This window comes from Salmo trutta, chromosome 34 (assembly GCF_901001165.1).
Source record: "Salmo trutta chromosome 34, fSalTru1.1, whole genome shotgun sequence".
In the NCBI taxonomy this organism is placed as follows: Eukaryota; Metazoa; Chordata; class Actinopteri; order Salmoniformes; family Salmonidae; genus Salmo; species Salmo trutta.
This window is the reverse complement of record NC_042990.1, coordinates 38430327-38453195: the sequence shown is the minus strand read 5'-3', so window position 1 is coordinate 38453195 and position 22869 is coordinate 38430327. Positions and strand designations below refer to the sequence as shown.

At 46.1% G+C, this 22869-nt stretch overlaps 2 protein-coding genes across 2 annotated transcripts; both read left to right on the top strand.

Moving 5' to 3' along the window:
- Positions 1–222: 222 nt before the first annotated feature.
- On the top strand, positions 223–22832 carry kpna6 (karyopherin alpha 6 (importin alpha 7)). Its single transcript, XM_029732830.1, has 12 exons — positions 223–356; positions 8671–8804; positions 9686–9881; positions 10481–10575; positions 10833–10964; positions 11067–11155; positions 11278–11377; positions 14571–14734; positions 15064–15268; positions 16533–16660; positions 19035–19225; positions 21140–22832. Exons 1-12 carry the CDS (start codon positions 353–355, stop codon positions 21325–21327), a joined length of 1626 nt encoding a protein of 541 aa, XP_029588690.1. The 5' UTR covers positions 223–352; the 3' UTR covers positions 21328–22832.
- LOC115174137 (calcium-binding protein P-like) lies at positions 16667–18498 on the top strand. Its single transcript, XM_029732831.1, has 2 exons — positions 16667–18273; positions 18340–18498. The coding sequence occupies exons 1-2, from the start codon at positions 16699–16701 to the stop codon at positions 18346–18348; spliced, it is 1584 nt and encodes a 527-aa protein (XP_029588691.1). The 5' UTR covers positions 16667–16698; the 3' UTR covers positions 18349–18498.
- Positions 22833–22869: the final 37 nt, after the last annotated feature.

Here is a 22869-nt window from a genome sequence, read left to right as displayed (position 1 = left end):
AACTGAGAGAGAGAGAGAGAGAGAGAGAGGTGGATATTGAAATATGTTTATACATTTTTTCATAATTAAAAATTCATGAAAACAGTGAGTGGACATCTTTATCAAATTATATCAGAAGAACATTCCACTGATATAATTTGTGACAATGTATTGCGCAATCATTTCATTAGCGCCGTATTTGCGCCCACTAGCGTCCGTGGGAAACTGTGGTATTAAATTTGACATCTCTCGCCTTCCGTATTTCTCCGACGACATATTGTTTGTGAGGAGTAAATTCTGAAAAGCAAACCGAGAAAGAGGATTACAATTGATTTATCTCTAAACACAAGAAGTATCTGTCATTTAAGATAAAATGGGTGAGTTATGATGTTGTGTTTGTAGACCGTATGGTTCATACACGGGACTAGAGAATACTGCGTGGTCGAATACATGATTGTCAAAGCTAACAAGCTATTGTTATTGTTTTCACCTACACATTTGCAACCTTTCACTGGTACAGTATTATCTTGGTTGTTTAGGCGACGTGTCCTTCAAGAAAGTCTACAAATGACATGAGTTGGCAATTTCAGAAGCGAACGCCAACTAACGTTGCATCGCCTGCTAACGTTTGGTAGTTAGCTTTTTGCTGTCTTACCAGGTTAATATGGAAGCAAGTAGTACGCAGGTTGTTAGATAACTAGCAAAACATGTTAACGCCGGTCAATTTAACTAGTTGGCGAGTTACTTAGTGAAATGAGCAACCAGTCATATCCATGTTACTTTCATATTGATACCTACTGAGAGTTAACTAGGGCGGGTCACATAAAACATTGTTTTGTTGACAAGTTAAGTTGGCTAACTTGTTAGCGTTACGCTAGCTATCTAAGCCTTTAACGTTGCTACAACTTGAGGTTCATAACTGAACTAACTTATCGTTAGCAAAAGCTATCATACTCTGTTGAATTTCTGACTGTATTACCGCCTACTGGGAATGCTCATTAAGCAGCGGAGGCTCCTCAGGGGAGGACCATACTCCTCAGTGAATTTCATAAAAATAGTGAAACATTAAAGTTACACTTTTTTTTTTTTTAGATAAAACTATAGTAAATATATTTGTCAACAAATCATTAATTAAAACACACTGTTTTGCAATGAAGGGCTACAGTAGCTTCAAAAGCACTCTTTAGGGTAGGACCATGGTGTAGCTGGAGGACGGCTAGTGTCCATCCTCCTCTGGGTAGGCTGGGCACATGATATTTTTAACAATGCTTTTTTTTTTCTCTCTCTCATAAAAACTAGTTCATTGCATCTGCTTTGGAGCCCAGTTTCATAATATTACCATATGTCCCAGCTGATAGTTTTGAAGTAATCACGGAAAACAGGCGTTATTTTAGGGTGTTTTTCACCCTGCCAGCTCCTCTTAGTTCTATTGTGTTCCGGATGTTCTTTTCTCATTTTATTGTTCTACGTCACAATGCCTGCTTTGCTATTGATGGCAATGAGACCTGCCCACGTTGCTGGTAGTTAACCTCTCTAGGGCAGGTGGCACCAAATCGTCCCACCTACGTAACAGCCAGTTGAATCCTGTGGCGCGATATTCAAATACCTTAGAAATGCTATTACTTCAATTTCTCAAACATATGACTATTTTACAGCATTTTAAAGACAAGACTCTCGTTAATCTAACCACACTGTCCGATTTCAAAAAGGCTTTACAACGAAAGCAAAACATTAGATTATGTCAGCAGAGTACCCAGCCAGAAATAATCAGACACCCCATTTTCAAGCTAGCATATAATGTCACAAAAACCCAGAAGACAGCTAAATGCAGCACTAACCTTTGATGATCTTCATCAGATGACACACCTAGGACATTATGTTATACAATACATGCATGTTTTGTTCAATCAAGTTCATATTTATATCAAAAACCAGCTTTTTACATTAGCATGTGACGTTCAGAACTAGCATACTCCCCGCAAACTTCCGGCGAATTTACTAACAATTTACTAAATTACTCATGATAAACGTTCACAAAAAGCATAACAATTATTTTAAGAATTATAGATACATTACTCCTCTATGCACTCGATATGTCTGATTTTAAAATAGCTTTTCGGTGAAAGCACATTTTGCAATATTCTAAGTAGATAGCCCGGCATCACAGGGCTAGCTATTTAGACACCCAGCAAGTTTAGCCTTCACCAAACTCCGATTTACTATTAGAAAAGTTTGATTACCTTTGGTGTTCTTCGTCAGAATGCACTCCCAGGACTTCTACTTCAATAACAAATGTTGGTTTGGTCCCAAATAATCCATAGTTATGTTCCAACAGCGGCGTTTTGTTCGTGCGTTCAAGACATATCCGAATGGTAAATAAGGGTCATGCGCACGGCGCATTTCGTGACAAAAGATTTCTAAATATTTCATTACCGTACTTCGAAGCATGTCAACCGCTGTTTAAAATAAATTTTTATGCCATTTTTCTCATAAAAAAGCGATAATATTCCGACCGGGAATCTGCAATTAGGTAAACAGACGAAAGAAAATAAATCACTGGGTCGACTCGGGCACGCGCCTAAGCCCTTTGTCCTCTGATCGGCCACTTGGCAAAGGCGATAATGTGTTTCAGCCAGAGGCTACCTCGATATCGTTCAGCTTTTTCCCGGGCTCTGAGAGCCTATGGGAGCCGTAGGAAGTGTCACGTTACAGCTAAGATCCTCAGTCTTCAATAAACAAAGGCAAGAACAACAACACCTTGTCAGACAGGCCACTTCCTGCATGAAATCTTCTCAGGTTTTTGCCTGCCATATAAGTTCTGTTATACTCACAGACACCATTCAAACAGTTTTAGAAACTTTAGGGTGTTTTCTATCCATAGCCAATAATTATATGCATATTCTAGTTACTGGGCAGGAGTAGTAACCAGATTAAATCAGGTACGTTTTTTTATCCGGCCGTGTAAATACTGCCCCCTAGCCCTAACAGGTTCAAATGTAAACGACAACAAATAAGGTCGTCCCATTGTTTACTGTAGGGGAGTATAGGTATGTCTGTCTATTTTGCCAAATATCTCACGATGTGTATATTTAGATTTTTTTTTTCAAATTGGACACCATTTTAAACTTGAGAATCTCCTCTTTCTAATTATGTAAGGCTGGGTAGCGTACTCTGTTGTCAAACGCTAGCCCCGAAATACCTTTTGCCCTTGGAACGCTGAGCTCTCCCCATTGTTTTCCTATGGAGAAGCATGCTGGTGTATTTCGCCAAATATCTCGCAATGTTTATATTTAGATTTTTTTCCCAAGTCGGACACCATTTTAATCAGGATAATCTCCTCTTTCGAATTACGTAAGGTTGGGCAGCGTACTCTGATGTCATCGATCGCTAGACCAGAAATAGTGAAACATTTAACAATTTTCTCCTACTTCATCATTATGCAGACATAAGCAAACTTGACACCATTGAGATGCTGATGTTTACTTTCTACACAAATTATTTTTACATTTCGTCCAAAGAAGGGATACATTTTTCTTGGTGCCATTTTAGGCGAAATGGAATTCTAAGCTTCACTCCAATCAAAATAGGCTCTGCGAACGTTCCATTCCATTCATTTGCTATTGGCTCACACTAGTGTTTCAGCTTAGCCAATGTTCTTTTGCCATTTTTCAGCTCTTTTGCCATTTTTCAGCCTTGGGTAGGGTTGCACATTTTGGGGAATATTCAGAGGTGGTAACTTTCTGTGGGAATTAAAGGGAAGATATATATGGGAATTAACGGAAATATATGCAAATTAATACCATTTTAAATGTAGATGTTTTTTTTTATACATTGGATATAGTTACCATATCATATGGAGACAGAAACATAAACCCTTTACCTTATCATAAGTAGACATAATTGCAAATTATTAAGTCCTTCCAATAGAAATAAACATTTAAAAAAAAAATGTGTTTGCGAATTGAACTTTACTTACATGAGTTGACTCTTCACATGGGATGATTTCACTGAAAAACAAAGGGAAGGGATTATTGAATGATCCCCAATGATCCATCGCATCTCTGTAAAATTATAGTCTAGAAACTAAAGCTTTGGTTGTCTTCCTCTCAGGCTTCCATGTCTTCTCCCTGGACCTCCTCAATGTCCACCTCTTGAACATCAGACTCTGAGGCCTCAATCTTCACTGTCACTTTCCAACCTTGTTGAGGATGGCTCGTTGTCAAGCTCAAAATGCCTCAAATTTGCCACCAATTTTTCAACCCTTGTATTGGTCAGCCTGTTGTGTGCTTTGGTGTGTGTGTGTGTTCCCAAACAAGGACCAGTTGCTCTCTGAGGCGGCTGATGTTGGTGGGATTTGGAGGATGATGGAGGCAACAGGGGAAAGAGCCTCAGATCCACAAAGTCCCTTCCACCAGGTGGCTGATGAGATATGTTGGCACGACTGCCATATTGCATCTCCATCCCAAAGCCCTTGCTTGGAAATGTACTTCGCCAGACCTATAAGAACCTTTCCCTCATCCAGGTCAAGGTGGCGAGACACAGTAGCGATGACACCATAGGTCTTGTTGATATCTGCACCAGACAGGATGCTCTTGCCAGCGTACTTGGGGTCCAACATGTACGCTGCAGCATGTATGGGCTTCAGGCAGAAGTCTTCACGCTTTTTGATGTATTTCAGAACTGCAGTTTCCTCTGCTTGGAGTAACAGTGAAGTGGGCAGGGCGGTACGGATTTCTTCTCTTACATCTGCAAGCAGAGTCTGAACATCAGACAGGATGGCATTTGTCTCCCTCAATCCGTGCAATGGCTACTGCTATAGGTTTCAGGAGTTTAAGGCTGTTTACCACTCTCCCAAAATACATCATCCAGGAGGATCCTCTTGATGGGGCTGTCTATATCGGCAGACTGTGATATGGCCATTTCTTGGAGAGAGTCCTTCCCCTCCAGGAGACTGTCAAACATGATGACAACACCACTGCAACGTGCACTTATTCTTCTCACTTTGCTTGGTGAGGTAGATTGCTGCTATAACTTGATGACCCTTAACATACCTAACCATTTCCTTGGTTCTCTTGTGGAGTGTGTCCATTGTTTTCAGTGCCATGATGTTCTTGAGGAGCAGATTCAATGCATGAGCAGCACAGCCAATGGGTGTGATGTGAGGGTAGGACTCCTCCACTTTAGACCAAGCAGCCTTCATGTTCACAGCATTGTCTGTCAACAGTGAAACTACCTTCTGTGGTCCAAGGTCATTGATGACTACCTTCAGCTCATCTGCAATGTAGAGACCGATGTGTCTGTTGTCCCTCGTGTCTGTGCTCTTGTAGAATACTGGTTGAGGGGTGGAGATGCAGTTAATTATTCCTTGCCCACGAACATTCGACTACCTATTAGAGATGATTGCAATACAGTCTGCTTTCTCTATGATTTGCTTGACCTTCACTTGAACTCTTGAACTCTGCATCCAGGAAATGAGTAGATGAAGCATGTCTGGTTGGAGGGGTGTATGCTGGGCGAAGAACATTCAGAAATCTCTTCCAATACACATTGCCTGTGAGCATCAGAGGTGAACCAGTTGCATACACAGCTCGAGCAAGACATTCATCAGCATTTCTCTGATTACGTTCGTTCTTCCATTGAGTCAAAAAAATAATTGATTCCAGGAGGACCATGAGCTGTTGCTATCGATAAGGTGTCTGATTCATCATTTTCACCTCAAATAGAAGTAGAGGGACTTTTGTCAGAGGTTGCTTGTTGTGAGCGCTGAGGGAACTTTATGCACTTGGCCAGATGATTCTGCATCTTTGTTACATGCTTCACATATGATTTGGCACATTATTTGCAAATGTACATCTTCTACATTAGCTGCAGTGAAATGTCTCCACACATCAGATAGTGCCTGTGGCATTTTCCTGTAAAGATGAGGAAAAAATGAGTAAAAAAAAGCCCAAATACAATTCCATGTACAGATAAATCGTTAAGCAGTTAGATTAAACAACTCCTTTGTAAGATAAATGTTTTAAAATGAAACGTGTATGGAAACAGGTGAATTAACACAAGTCAGTTAGCAGGCTCAAGCAAGCTAAACCCCACGTGGTAGCAAAAACTAACTAGCAGAAATTGTTACCTAGTTTAAAATGATTTAATCACACTTTGCTGTAGGCTACTACTGAAGTTTACATACACTAAGTTGACTGTGCCTTTAAACAGCTTGGAAAATTCCAGAAAATGACGTCATGGCTTTAGAAGCTTCATATAGGCTAATTTACATAATTTGAGTCAATTGGTATACATGTGGATGTATTTCGAGGCCTACCTTCAAACTCAGGGCCTCTTTGCTTGACATCATGGGAAAATCAAAATAAATCAGCCTAGACCCAGGCTTGCAAGCCGAAAAACACCATCCCAACCGTGAAGCACGGGGGTGGCAGCATGTTGTGGGGGTGCTTTGCTGCAGAAGGGACTGGTGCACTTCACAAAATAGATGGCATCATGAGGAGGGAAAATGATGTGGATATATTCAAGCAATATCTCAAGACATCAGTCAGGAAGTTAAAGCTTGGTCGCAAATGGGTCTTCCAAATGGACAATGACCCCAAGCATACTTACAAAGTTGTGGCAAAATGGCTTAAGGACAACAAAGGCAAGCTATTGGAGTGGCCATCACAAAGCCCTGACCTCAATCCCATAAATGTGGGCAGAACTGAAAAGGCGTGTGCAAATAAGGAGGCTTACAAACCTGACTCAGTTACACTAGCTCTGTTAGGAGGAATGGGACAAAATTCATCCAACTTATTGTGGGAAGCTTGTGGAAGGCTACCCGAAACTTGGGTCAAATGTTAAACAATTTAAAGGCAATGCTACCCAATACTAATTGAGTGTATGTAAACTTCAGACCCACTGGGAATGTGATGAAAGAAATAAAAGCTGACATAAATCATTCTCTATACTATTAGTTTGACATTTCACTTTCTTAAAATAAAGTGGTGATCCTAACTGACTTAAGACAGGGAATTTTTACTAGAATTAAATGTCAGGGATTGTGAAAAACTGTTTTTGGCTAACGTGTATGTAAACTTCCAACTTCAACTGTTAACGCAGGCAATAGTGTGCAAGGTGTTATTGAACGTGTCTGTCTGTCCCACTTGATTACTCACATTTTTCTCTCAACCTGTGTGCACTTAAGTTGTAAACTTTCATTTATAGGCTAGGTTGTTGCCACCTCATGATGGGTGTAGGGAAAATTATAGCCTAAACCTATTGATGTCACATTGAACTGGGTGAACGGAATATGAATGACAGTCATCCAATATGCTGTAATAGAAATAAGGCCATGCACTTCGCCTGTGACGTTACAATCACACTCCATGGTGCCTAGTCTGGCTGGTTCTGGTGACTCGGGTCAGCCTGGCTGGTTCTGGTGAGTCTGGTCTGGTGCCCAGTCTGGCTGGTTCTGGTGACGTGGGTTTGGTGCCCAGTTTGGCTGGTTCTGGTGACTCTGGTCTGGTGCCCAGTCTGGCTGGTTCTGGTGACGTGTGTCAGCCTGGCTGGTTCTGGTGACGTGGGTCAGCCTGGCTGGTTCTGGTGACGTGGGTCAGCCTGGCTGGTTCTGGTGACGTGGGTCAGCCTGGCTGGTTCTGGTGACGTGGGTCAGCCTGGCTGGTTCTGGTGACGTGGGTCAGCCTGGCTGGTTCTGGTGACTCTGGTCTGGTGCCCAGTCTGGCTGGTTCTGGTGACTCTGGTCTGGTGCCCAGTCTGGCTGGTTCTGGTGACTCTGGTCTGGTGCCCTGTCTGGCTGGTTCTGGTGACTCTGGTCTGGTGCCCCGTCTGGCTGGTTCTGGTGACGTGGGTCTGGTGCCCAGTCTGGCTGGTTCTGGTGACGTGGGTCTGAAGCCCAGTCTGGCTGGTTCTGGTGACGTGGGTCTGGTGCCCAGTCTGGCTGGTTCTGGTGACTCTGGTCTGGTGCCCAGTCTGGCTGGTTCTGGTGAGGTGGGTCTGGTGCCCAGTCTGGCTGGTTCTGGTGACGTGGGTCTGGTTCCCAGTCTGGCTGCTTTGCGTGCCATGATTGCACAAATGCTGAGTCGGGGAAGTTTGGCCAGCTGTCAGGCGGCTGGCAGTTCAGGCGCTTCCTGCTAACTCTGCAATTAAATCACCTGAATAAATGTGTTTGTTCTGTCTGACAGCTCACTGCTGGAGAGTAGAGCTTTGTCTGTGATAAGTGTGTGTGCGCGTTTATGCGGGCGTTTGTTTTTTTCTGTGTGTGTTTTTGCTGGGTGCTTATTAGGTTTGTGAGTGGATAGTCAGAGACAGTAACTTAGGCTGCATGTAAGACTGAGTTTGCATAACTGTGTGTGTGTGTGTGTGTGTGTGTGTACTGCACAGCATATGCTCCAGTGTATTTTTAACTGTGTCCTGGAGCTTGTTATACTGGGGCTTAACCAAGCGGTATTACTCCCTGGGATCTGACACACACACACACACACACACACACACACACACACACTGACATCCCTGGAAGAGTCTGCTTCCTTGGAAATTGTGTTCCTTCTCTTGGCAGTGATTTTCCTGCCATCTGTTGCTAAACTTCATTTTGTTAAATGCCTAACCGTTCTATGACTAACTTTGTAAAAAGTACTGTAAAAGATTGGATTAGTAGAGATGATTTGTAATGAAGATTGTGTGTGTTTTCAGAGCCGTCAGCCAGTCCAGCGAAGGATAACCACAGGATGAACAGTTACAAGAACAAAGCCCTGAATGTGGAGGAGATGAGACGCAGGAGAGAGGAGGAGGGTATCCAGCTGAGGAAGCAGAAACGAGAGCAACAGGTAGAGAAACTAACCCACCTGTATAGGACCTAGCCTATAGCGCCTAGCCCACTGCTAGTGTCTAAACAGGATACAGGTATACAACATAACCCACCTGTATAGTGCCTAGCCTATAGCGCCTAGCCTATAGCGCCTAGCCTATAGCGCCTAGCCTATAGCGCCTAGCCTATAGCGCCTAGCCTATAGCGCCTAGCCCACTGCTAGTGTCTAAACAGGATACAGGTACACAACATAACCCACCTGTATAGGACCTAGCCTATAGCGCCTAGCCTATAGCGCCTAGCCCACTGCTAGTGTCTAAACAGGATACAGGTATACAACATAACCCACCTGTATAGGACCTAGCCTATAACACCTAGCCTACAACACCTAGCCCACTGCTTATGTCTAAACAGGATACAGGTACACAACATAACCCACCTGTATAACGCCTAGCCTATAGCGCCTAGCCTATAGCGCCTAGCCTATAGCGCCTAGCCTATAGCGCCTAGCCTATAGCGCCTAGCCTATAGCGCCTAGCCTATAGCGCCTAGCCTATAGCGCCTAGCCTATAGCGCCTAGCCCACTGCTTATGTCTAAACAGGATACAGGTACACACCATAACCCACCTGTATAACGCCTAGCCTATAACACCTAGCCTATAACACCTAGCCCACTGCTAGTGTCTAAACAGAAGACAGGTACACAACATAACACCTAGCCTATAACACCTAGCCTATAACACCTAGCCTATAACACCTACCCTATAACACCTAGCCCACTGCTAGTGTCTAAACAGGAGAGAGGAGGGCACCTAGCTCAGGAAGCAGAATCTATAGCAACATAAAACGGCCTAGGGCCACAGCGAACACACTGCTGTGTTTCTCTCCTGTATTTGGCAGCTGTTCAAGAGGAGAAACGTTGACATGTTAAACGAGGAAGGAGTCATGTTTGAGAGTCCACTGGTCGACACGTATGTCACCTCTACAGCCACAGAGGAAGGAGTCCTAACTAAAGACCTGGTGGAGATGCTCTTCTCAGAGGACCCAGAGCTCCAACTCACTACAACACAGTCATTCAGGAAACTACTGTCCAAAGGTACCAGGCTGTTCAGTGAATATCATCAGGTTATTATGTAACCTGTCTGCGTATGGCTGTGCACCCCTAGTCCTGCTGGCCCTCCTGGGGACCCGCTGGCCCTCCTGGGGACCCTCAGGCCGCTGGCCCTCCTGGGGACCCTCAGGCCGCTGGCCCTCCTGGGGACCCTCAGGACCCTCGGTCTGCTAGGCTTTTGCTCCAAGCCCAGCACTAACTCAAATGATTCAGCTACCTCCCTCTAGGGTGGTAAAGATTGAGTCTATGGTGCTAAATTGTTACACTATTACTCATATATTCTCTTATATTTGACAATGCTGGTCATTTATGAACATTTGAACATCTTGGCCATGTTCTGTTATAATCTCCACCCGGCACAGCCAGAAGAGGACTGGCCACCCCTCATAGCCTGGTTCCTCTCTAGGTTTCTTCCTAGTTTTTGGCCTTTCTAGGGAGTTTATCCTAGCCACCGTGCTTCTACACCTGCATTGCTTGCTCTTTGGGGGTTTTAGGCTAGGTTTCTGTACAGCACTTTGAGACATCAGCTGATGTAAGAAGGGCTATATAAATACATTTGATTTGATTTGTCTGATCTGTTCCAGAACCCAATCCGCCTATTGATGAGGTCATCAACACCCCAGGCATTGTAGAGAGGTTTGTAGAGTTCCTGAAGAGGAGCGTCAACTGCACATTACAGGTGAGACCTTTGGAAATAATATTAGGAAAACAGTTTTTATTGGTAAAATATATAAAAGTTAACCCAGACTGGAAAAATGGATGATGGTCAGGCTTGAATGACTAGTAATTCATTGTGGATATCTATTTAATTATTGCGATTTCTAATAATATTTCTGTCATTGTATGTTTTTTTTGTTTTTTTGTATCATCAAGTTTTATTATCAATACCAATGTGTCATTAATAAAGTGTGTGTGTGTGTGTGTGTCTGTGTGTAGTTTGAGGCAGCCTGGGCCCTGACCAACATAGCATCAGGTACGTCCATGCAGACTAACATAGTAATCGAGGCAGGAGCAGTACCCATCTTTATAGAACTACTCAACTCGGACTTTGAAGATGTTCAGGAACAGGTAAAGGCCGACCCATGTAGATCTAAACAGTCATGGAAAAAATGTATTACAAGACCATCTATAATTTATACCTAGTTTCTCTCTCTGCGTTCTCTCTCCCAGGCGGTGTGGGCTTTGGGTAACATAGCAGGGGACAGTCCAGTGTGCAGAGACTACGTACTCAACTGTAACATCCTGCCACCACTATTAATGTGAGAGCACACAAACACACACTACTGTTTATGTCTTGTGTCCTCTGATGTTATCTACTACTCCATATAAAAAGAGAGCTCATGGTTCCTCTCCCCGGTTCCTCTCCCCGGTTCCTCTCCAGGCTTCTGACTAAATCAACCAGACTGACCATGACCAGGAATGCAGTGTGGGCTCTGTCTAACCTGTGCAGGGGGAAGAGCCCCCCACCTGTATTTGAGAAGGTAAAACCCAACCCTATATTAATTTAACGTCTCACGGTAGGAGTGCTTCTCTAAGATCAATGTTGCCATTTCGATCGTAATTAATACGATTACATGGACGGGGGGGGGGGACCTGATTCTAGATCAGCATTCCTACTCTATGACTCTGAATACTGGTCCTTTTAGATTACATGGACGGGGGGGGGGACCTGATCCTAGATCAGCATTCCTACTCGACGACTCTGAATACTGGTCCTCTGAGACGCTGTATGGATAAGGCCCCAGGTATCTGAGACGCTGTATGAATAAGGCCCCAGGTATCTGAGACGCTGTATGAATAAGGCCCCAGGTATCTGAGACGCTGTATGAATAAGGCCCCAGGTATCTGAGACGCTGTATTAATAAGGCCCCAGATCTCTGAGACGCTGTCCGAACCACTACAAACTTATGTGGAAAGGGGAGATTGTCACGAACACGATGATGTTTTCCGTTTTGCACTACGACCCCCCCCCCCCCCCAAACAAGTGTCACGGCACTTGTCTAAAGGGGTCCTAAAATTCTAAATCAAATGGCTAAATGATCCATGGTATGGTCATCTTAAAACAATTCCATATGTAAGCACCATCTTAAAACAATTCCGCATGTAAGCACCATCTTAAAACAATTCCGCATGTAAGCACCATCTTAAAACAATTCCGCATGTAAGCACCATCTTAAAACAATTCCGCATGTAAGCACCATCTTAAAACAATTCCGCATGTAAGCACCATCTTAAAACAATTTCGTATGTAAGCACCATCTTAAAACAATTCCGTATGTAAGCACCATCTTAAAACAATTTCGTATGTCTGCTTAGTAATATGAATACCTCTGTTTGGTGTGTGCTCCCATAACCACAACCACTCTTGTTTCTTTTTTTTAAACAACACACAAAAAAGCAATATTTAACCTCTATTTGGTGTGTATGCTGCTACATTCACATCTCCTTGAATCTAAACGGTAACAGCTAGCTCAAATAAATATGTAGGTTAACAGCTTGGAGTTGAAAGCAAGTGGCTCATTGAGTTCTGAATCTGAACCTTAACCGCTAGCTAGATGAAGTCAGTCTTTTGGCATCCGGACGCCTATAGTCCCTGATCACAAGTGGTGCACTGATGTAGGTGATGAGGTCTCATTTGACTCGGTCTGGGTTGAATGGAACTTGTCTGTAATGCTGTGTTATGCCCGTCTGTTAGCTAGCTGATGGGTTTTATCTGCTAGTGACTCTGGCCAGCCAGAACAAACAAAAGCCCCAGTGACTCAGAGACTGAGCATGTGACCAGGGGACGGTACGTGACGAGGCAGGAGTTTCTCTCACTCTGTCAATCGGCTAAAGTGTTATCGTTCTCTTCAACTCTGTTTCTCTATTGGCATTAATAGAAGGACAGGAAGCCATTTTTTTTTAAACTACTTCAGATTCACTCAAGGTGAAGGACCTGCTCTTGGCTGTGTCCCAATACACTTAGATGGTTCCTTTGTCACCTTTCCCTTACAGTAATGGGATGTTACAGGGTTAGAGAGGGCAGAGTATTCAGCCCTATCAGTAGTGCTAAAGGAGAGAGGGCGTGTTCGAATATCGGTTTCTCTTATCGAAATCATTGACTTAGCACAGAATGCATCCCTATGCATTTTACAAAGGGAATATCTGAGTGCAACTCGTGATGTCATATCAGAATGAGGATATCAGAGTTCAGAGGTGTGATGTCATATCAGAATGAGAAGATCAGATTTCAGAGGTGTGATGTCATGAGAATATCTGATTTTAGAGCGTGAGGGGAGGTCACAATTCTGTTTGTACACTTGTTTACATGGCTATGCTTTTTAATTAAACCTGTTTGAAACATGCCATTTATACTTTGTTATTATCCTGGCATTTAATTATTTTTTTAGGATATTACTTAGAAATATTAATCAACAAATTAAGAAATGTCATGTTGGAGAGGATCTGTCGCATTTTCCTGTTGACACAACATTAACGTACTCAGAATAAATACATACAGTGCATTCGGAAAGTATTCAGACCCCTTGACTTTTTCCACAATTTGTTACGTTACAGCCTCATTCTGAAATTGATTCAATTGTTTATTTCCCTCATCAATCTACACAAAACTCCGAAATGACAAAGCAAAAACAGATTTGCAAATGTATATAAAAAATTTACTGATATCACATTTACATAAGTATTCAGTCTCTTTACTCAGTACTTTGTTGAAGCACCTTTGGCAGCGATTACAGCCTCAAGTCTTCTTGGGTATGACGCTATAAGCTTGGCACACCTGTATTTGGGGAGTTTCTCCCATTCTTCTCTGCAGATCCTCTCAATCTCTGTCAGGTTGGATGGGGAGCTTCACTTCACAGCTATTTTCAGATCTCTCCAGAGATGTTTGATCGGGTTCAAGTCCAGGCTCTGGCTGGGCCACTCAAGGACATCCAGAGACTTGTCCCGAAGCCACTCCTCTGTTGTCTTGGCTGTGTGCTTAGGGTCATTGTCCTGTTGGAAGGTGTCCCAGTCTGAGGTCCTGAGTGCTCTGGAGCCCCCCCCCCCCCCCTCCCACCGCGAGCAAAACATTTTAGCGGCCCCCCCTCGTGATAGCAATGTTTTTTAAAAATGTTATTACGTTAATTTCCTGCAGTTCTGCCCATTTCCCATGGGGCGCAGAGAAAATGTTTCTGTTTTAAAGCAAGTCAGCTGCAGTTCTACACATTTTGCCATGGGGTTGAGGCAAATGTTTGCTGTTTTTAATATAACTGAGCATCAATTGGCCCCACCGCGGTTGGTAGTTTGACCACGCTTACTACAAGTTTAGATTAGCCGCTAGAGAGCATGTCGACTATCCTCCTCCCAAAAATTGCTGCCATGGGCTAATTGAGTGACTGCTGATGCACAACCAAATGTAGAAATTGGGCCTACAAAAGGGTAGTCCCACTGTCTGTGCCCCTGGTGTCTGGGTCCCTCAGGTGTCCCCCTGCCTGCCTGGCTGTCCCCCTGCCTGGCTGTCCCCCTGCTTGGCTGTCCCCCTGCCTGGCTGTCCCCCAGGTGTCTCCCTGTTAGCAGGTCCTGTCTAGACTGTTGTTCCGCAGTGATTCCGATCTGTTGGCAGGAGCCTGCTGGGCTCTTTCCTACCTCTCTGATAGAATACACTAAATGTCCCCCTGTCTGTCCTCTGTCCCCCAGGTGTCCCCCTGTCTGCAAGTCCTGTCTAGACTGTTGTTCAGCAGTGATTCCGATCTGTTAGCAGACGCCTGCTGGGCTCTGTCCTACCTCTCTGATGGACCCAACGAGAAGATCCAGGCTGTCATCGACTCCGGTGTCTGCAGGCGCCTCGTAGAGCTGCTCATGTAAGTGTGTCTGCAGGCGCCTCGTTGAGCTGCTCATGTAAGTGTGTCTGCAGGCGCCTCGTAGAGCTGCTCATGTAAGTGTGTCTGCAGGCGCCTCGTAGAGCTGCTCATGTGTGTCTGCAGGCGCCTCCTTGAGCTGCTCATGTAAGTGTGTCTGCAGGCGCCTCGTAGAGCTGCTCATGTAAGTGTGTCTGCAGGCGCCTCGTTGAGCTGCTGGTGTGTGTGTGTGTGTGTGTGTGTGTGTGTGTGTGTGTGTGTGTGTGTGTGTGCGTAGACTTCAGGGGCCTCAGCGTAGTAACTTTTTTTTTTTTGAATGTTCTCTCTCTCAGGCACACAGACTACAAAGTGGCGTCTCCTGCTCTGAGAGCAGTGGGGAACATCGTTACTGGAGATGACATCCAGACACAGGTGGTGTTGAACTGTTCAGCCCTGCCCTGTCTGCTCCACCTGCTGAGTAGTCCTAAAGAGTCCATCCGGAAAGAAGCCTGCTGGACCGTCTCCAACATCACAGCTGGCAACAGGGCTCAGATACAGGTGTGGTCCAGACTTTACACACAGACAGACATACGGACTCTACCGGTACCATACAAATAAACAGACATGTTTATGATAGTTGTACATGACATTGGCAAAAGTATGGGGATGCTCCTTCATATTAGTGGATTCGGCTATTTCAGCCACACCCGTTGTTTTACAGGTGTATAAAATCGAGCACAAAGTTCAGTGACTTTTAGCGTGTCGCAGTCATAGGATGCCACCTTTCCAACAAGTCATTTCATAACATTTCTGCCCTGCTAGAGCTGCCCCGGTCAACTGTAAGTGCTGTTATTGTGAAGTGGAAACGTCTAGGAGCAACAACGGCTTAGTCGCGAGGTGGTAGGCCACACAAGCTCACAGAATGGGACCACTGAAGCGTGTAGCGTATAAAAAAAATTCTGTCCTCGGTTGCAACACTCACTACTGAGTTCCAAACTGCCGCTTGAAGCAGCGTCTGCACAAGAACTGTTTGGTCGGGAGCTTCATGAAATGGTTTTCCATGGCGCCGAGCAGTCGCACAAACGCTATTAGACATTCGAGGCAAATGGTTGTGTACCGTGAGTATTCCTGCTGTAGCAGCGTGGTGTAGAGCGTGAGACATCTCAGACACACGTTAGCTAGCGACAACATGTTGTACAGATGTCCAACGAGCAGGTGTCCACATACAGCTACAGTTCTCTACAGATGCTTAACACAGACTGGTACAGTTTAGAGACTATAGAGATCCAAAGAGATCTTCAAGACCCAGGTACTAGGTATTTTCTTTAGTTTTTTTGTTTGAATAAAGGAAATGGTTTGTGCTGCTCTCCAGTTTAGTAAGACATCTCTTATCTTTCTATCAACTACTTTTCTCTCTTCGTCCTCTCGTGTTCCTCCCCCTCCTCGTGTTCCTCCCCCTCCTCGTGTTCCTCCCCCTCCTCGTGTTCCTCCCCCTCCTCGTGTTCCTCCCCCTCCTCGTGTTCCTCCCCCTCCTCGTGTTCCTCCCCCTCCTCGTGTTCCTCCCCCTCCTCGTGTGCCTCCCCCTCCTCGTGTGCCTCCTCCTCCTCGTGTGCCTCCTCCTCCTCGTGTACCTCCTCCTCCTCGTGTACCTCCTCCTCCTCGTGTACCTCCTCCTCCTCGTGTACCTCGTGTGCCTCCTCCTCCTCGTGTGCCTCCTCCTCCTCTTGTTCCTCCCCCTCCTCGTGTTCCTCCCCCTCCTCGTGTTCCTCCCCCTCCTCGTGTTCCTCCCCCTCCTCGTGTTCCTCCCCTCCTCCTCTACTAGACGGTGATTGATGCCAACATCTTCCCTGTGCTGATCGACATCCTGCAGAAGGCAGAGTTTAGAACCAGGAAGGAAGCAGCCTGGGCCATCACTAACGCCACCTCCGGAGGAATGCCTGAACAGATCAGGTATAAAGCCACACCCACCTCACCAGGACAGATGAGATATGACACACCTCTCACCAGGACAGGTGTGCTATGACCTGCACCTCTCACCAGGACAGGTGTGCTATGACCTGCACCTCTCACCAGGACAGGTGGGCTATGACCTGCACCTCTCACCAGGACAGGTGAGCTATGACCTGCACCTCTCACCAGGACAGGTGTGCTATGACCCGCACCTCTCACCAGGACAGGTGTGCTATGACCCGCACCTCTCACCAGGACAGGTGTGCTATGACCCGCACCTCTCACCAGGACAGGTGTGCTATGACCCGCACCTCTCACCAGGACAGGTGGGCTATGACCCGCACCTCTCACCAGGACAGGTGGGCTATGACCCGCACCTCTCACCAGGACAGAGGAGATATGACCCGCACCTCTCACCAGGACATAGGAGATATGACCCGCACCTCTCACCAGGACAGAGGCGATATGACCCGCACCTTTCACCAGGACAGGTGTGCTATGACCCGCACCTTTCACCAGGACAGGTGGGCTATGACCCGCACCTCTCACCAGGACAGAGGAGATATGACCCGCACCTCTCACCAGGACATAGGAGATATGACCCGCACCTCTCACCAGGACAGAGGCGATATGACCCGCACCTTTCACCAGGACAGGTGGGCTATGACCCGCACCTTTCACCAGGACAGGTGGGCTATGACCCGCACTTCTCACCAGGACAGGTGGGCTATGACCCGCACCTCTCACCAGGACAGGTGAGCTATGACCCGCACCTCTCACCAGGACAGGTGGGCTATGACCCGCACCTCTCACCAGGACAGGTGGGCTATGACCCGCACCTCTCACCAGGACAGGTGGGCTATGACCCGTACCGCTCACCAGGACAGGTGGGCTATGACCCGTACCTCTCACCAGGACAGGTGGGCTATGACCCGCACCTCTCACCAGGACAGGTGGGCTATGACCCGCACCTCTCACCAGGACAGGTGGGCTATGACCCGCACCTCTCACCAGGACAGGTGGGCTATGACCCGCACCTCTCACCAGGACAGGTGGGCTATGACCCGCACCTCTCACCAGGACAGGTGGGCTATGACCCGCACCTCTCACCAGGACAGGTGGGCTATGACCCGCACCTCTCACCAGGACAGGTGGGCTATGACCCGCACCTCTCACCAGGACAGGTGGGCTATGACCCGCACCTCTCACCAGGACAGGTGGGCTATGACCCGCACCTCTCACCAGGACAGGTGTGCTATGACCCGCACCTCTCACCAGGACAGGTGTGCTATGACCCGCACCTCTCACCAGGACAGAGGAGATATGACCCGCACCTCTCACCAGGACAGAGGAGATATGACCCGTACCTCTCACCAGGACAGAGGAGATATGACCCGTACCTCTCACCAGGACAGAGGAGATATGACCCGTACCTCTCACCAGGACAGAGGAGATATGACCCGTACCTCTCACCAGGACAGAGGAGATATGACCCGTACCTCTCACCAGGACAGAGGAGATATGACCCGTACCTCTCACCAGGACAGAGGAGATATGACCCGTACCTCTCACCAGGACAGAGGAGATATGACCCGTACCTCTCACCAGGACAGGTGTGCTATGACCCGCACCTCTCACCAGGACAGAGGAGATATGACCCGTACCTCTCACCAGGACAGCAGGTGTAATTATAGTATAGATAGAAGGGTAGAACCAGGAAAGGGGTGGCTGGAGTTGTTGTTTTGGTATTACCTGTTATTGCTTTCACCTATTGTCCTTTCAGATCAGAGATTGACCATGGGAGGGGTCAAGAACCCTAGTCATGTCGGAATAGAAAAGAGGGAGGGGTCAAGAACCCTAGTCATGTCGGAATAGAAAAGGGGGAGGGGTCAAGAACCCTGTCATGTCGGAATAGAAAAGGGGGAGGGGTCAAGAATCCTGTCATGTCGGAATAGGAAAGGGAGAGGGGTCTAGAAGAGGTGGATTGGTGTTTTTCCATGGTGTGCATCCTTAAATTCCTGCGTTGTGCCGGTGATATCAGACAGGAGCTACATTTGGTGAACTTGCGTGTGTCTGAGGCCTGGTTGGGAGCTGTTTGTCCATATTGAGTGTCTTTGCAGTTCTTTTTCCCTGGAATGTCACGAGACAATAACACTCCTGTCTCAAGGCCGCGGCATTTGGCAAGCGTCTGGATTGTACCAAACACGTTCCATATTTATTACTTAGGTTTCTCTTTCTCTCTCTTTCTCCCTTTCTCTTTCTTCGACGACACACTTTCTCTTCCCTATTTTTCTTTGAGGTTCAATGCATCTCTCCTTCTCTCTCTCTTTGTTTTTTAAATCTGTATTTTCTTTCTATTCCCCTCTCTCTCTAGGTACCTGGTGAACCTGGGCTGTATCAAGCCTCTGTGTGACTTGTTGACAGTGATGGACAGTAAGATAGTCCAGGTGTCTCTGAACGGTCTGGAGAACATTCTGAGACTGGGAGACCAAGAGGCCAAGCAGGATGCAGGACCCAGTGGTACCGGCATCAACCCCTACTGCTCTCTCATAGAGGAGGCCTATGGTATGTATATGCAAACATCAACCCCTACTGCTCTCTCTTAGAGGCCTATAGTACGTACAGTGCATTTGGAAAGTATTCAGACCCCTTGACTTTTTTACCCCTCAATCTACACACACACACAGTACCCCATAATGACAAAGCAAAAAAACAGTTTAGACATTTTTGCAAATTATATAAAATATATTTTTTTACTGAAATATCACATTTATATAAGTATTCAGACCGATCACTCTACTTTGTTGAAGCACCTTTGGCAGCGATTACAGCCTTTAGTCTTCTTGCATATTACACTACAAGCATGGCACACCTGATTTGGGGAGTTTCTCCCATTCTTCTCAGCAGACCCTCTCAAGCTCTGTCAGGTTGGATGGGGAGCGATGCTGCACAGCTATTTTCAGGTCTCTCTAGAGATGTTAGATCGTGTTCAAGTCCAGGCTCTGGCTGGGCCACTTAAGGACATCCAGAGACTTGTCCCGAAGCCACTCCTGTGTTGTTTTGGCTGTGTGCTTAGGGTCGTCCTGTTGGAAGGTGAACCTTTGTCCTAGTCTGAGGTACTGAGCACTTTGGTGCAGGTTTTCATCAAGGTTCTCTGTTCTTTGCTTTGTTCATCTTTCCCTCGATCCTGACTAGTCTCCCAGTCCCTGCCGCTGAAAAACATCCCCACAGCATGATGCTGCCACCACCATGCTTCACCGTAGGAATGGTGCCAGGTTTCCTCCAGACGTGATGCTTGGCATTCAGGCCAGAGTTCAGTCTTGGTTTCATCAGACCAGAGAATCTTGTTTCTAATGGTCTGAAAGTCATTTAGGTGCCTTTTGGCAAACTCCAAGTGGGCTGTCATGCCTTTTACTGAGGAGTGGCTTCCGTCTGGCCACTCTACCATAAAGGCCTGATTGGTGGAGTGCTGCAGAGATGGTTGTCCTTGTAGAAGGTTCTCCCATCTCCGGAATGGAACTCCGGAGCTCTGTCAGAGTAACCATTGGGTTCTTGGTCACCTCCCTGACCAAGGCCTTTCTCCCCGATTGCTCAGTTTGTCCGGGCGGCTCGGTTTGTCCGGGCGGCCAGCTCTAGGAAGAGTCGACTCGTCAGTGAAGAGCACTTTTTGCCAGTCCTGTCTGGTCCTGCGACGGTGAGTTTGTGCCCATAGGCGACATTGTTGCCGGTGATGTCTGGTGAGGACCTGCCATACAACAGGCCTACAAGCCCTCAGTCCAGCCTCTCTCAGCCTATTGCGGACAGTCTGAGCACTGATGGAGGGATTGTGCGTTCCTGGTGTAACTCGGGCAGTTGTTGTTGCCATCCTGTACCTGTCCCGCAGGTGTGATGTTCGGATGTACCGAGCCTGTGCAGGTGTTACACGTGGGCTGCCACTGCGAGGATGATCAGCTGTCTGTCCTGTCTCCCTGTAGCGCTGTCTTAGGCGTCTCACAGTACGGACATTGCAATTTGTTGCCCTGGCCACATCTGCAGTCCTCATGCCTCCTTGCAGCATGCCTAAGGCACGTTCACACAGATGAGCAGAGACCCTGGGCATCTTTCTTTTGGTGTTTTTCAGAGTCAGTAGAAAGGCCTCTTTAGGAGCCTAAGTTTTCACAACTGTGACCTTAATTGCCTACAGTCTGTGTCTTAACGACCGTTCCACAGGTGCATGTTCATCAATTGTTCATGGGTCATTGAACAAGCATGGGAAACAGTGTTTAAACCCTTTACAATGAAGATCTGTGAAGTTATTTGGATTTTTTCGAATTATCTTTGAAAGACAGGGTCCTAAAAAGGGAATGTTTCTTTCTTTTTTGTTTGCTGAGTTTACATACAGGACACACACAGACGGACACACACACAGGACATACATACAGGACACACACTTGCATAATCTACCATGTGTATGAATAGATCATGTCTCTCCATCTCCAGGTCTGGATAAGATAGAGTTCCTTCAGAGTCATGAGAATCAAGAGATCTACCAGAAGGCCTTTGATCTGATAGAGCACTACTTTGGAGTGGAGGAGGAGGACCAGAGCCTGGCTCCTCCGGTGGACCAGGCCAATCAGCAGTTCCTCTTCCCCCAGCAGGAGGCACCCATGGAGGGCTTTCAGCTATAACGCCCTCCCTGTCCTCTGCGTCTCATCTGGTTCATCTTAAACAACTGTCACTCATAGCCATGGAGCCCATGGAGGAGTTTCAGATAAAGATCCACCCCCTTATCCTCACCCCATGGAGGAATTTGGGGTATAATCAGTCCCCTCCACCCTCCATGTCCAACCATTGCCCGATCCTCTATACCCAGCCTGGCTAGTTTTAGCCCCAACAGATGAAGGTGACAGGTTTAACAGGCTTACAGGTTTAACTATCCAACCTATATTCCCAATCTTTGAGCTGGCTTTACCTACCCTAACAGATCAGACACTTCTAACGGAATGCCAAGTCTCGGCTGTAGAGCCAATAGGAGAGCTGAACTCAACCCACTTGACCTGATGATTAAAAACAAAGCTCTTCCTGATCAGTGATCACACAACCAAGGCCAAGGTTTGGTCCAGTCCAGGTTTGAAATGCACAGATAAAATAACAGATACACCGCCAGTACTGTTGATACCCTGATTCTTCTGACCGTAACGGTGGTTTGATTTGGTTTGGTTATTAGTGCTTCCTGTCTGCCCATAGGGATGTCCTTCTTTGGGATGTAGGGGTTTGATAGGTCAAACCTGACCAGTGGGAGAGGTGTGTTATTTAATTTTTACCCTTTTTCCTTTACGACAATTATCTTCCTCGTCCTTATCTGTTTCCCCTCGTTTTAGCTTTTGTCAGCCTTGTTTTTCTCCCTGGCCTGTTCTAAAACGTACTGTATCTACATGCACCACCTGAAGACTGAAGTGTCCCAAGAAAGAAGAATGGCCTCTTTACTGTTAACAATAAAACAATCTGGATATATTCTCAACTCAGAGGCCAAAACCCTCATTCATATTGGTTTCTGTCTATATAGGACATACAGGGTTCCACTAAGCAATTCTGGGGATTCTTAGGAATTCTAGAACTATGGTTTGAAGTGTAGAGCCAAGATTCTCCCCTTCTTGAACTAACTGAGTCCTTTCTCTACAATGTCTTTTGTTGAACTTTTAGCTACTTTTAGTTTTGTGCTTGTGGAGGAGCATGTTTGGGGATCTGAATCGTAAAATCAGGTAAACGTCTGGGCTAAGGGGCTGCGAGGGGGAAGGGAGTATAGGTGTGTGGGGATATTGAAAGATATATAAAGTTACCTAGGTTACTAGCTTGATCCGAGCTTGATATAACTAGCAATATAATATTTGTTGTGTGCCGTGTTCTTAATAACGATACGTTTGAATTATGAAGTGATTCTAACTGTTTAAACAGCACACCGCTGGGGGGAGGTGACGGGGCCTACGCTCGCCACAGCACGAGAATATGTGATTATCCAAACCAAAAATTATTTTTATATATAAATAGACAGACAGACACTGTCAGATCTCCATTTGGCTTTCAAGGGATTGTTGCTCTTTTATATAGGGATTAGGGATGATTCCTTACTTGAAAAACACGCGTAACTCAGTCAAACCTTAGTCAGATGGCAACATCAGATTTATGCAAAAAATATTTAAGTTACTCACTTGCATGTCCGGTTAGGATTT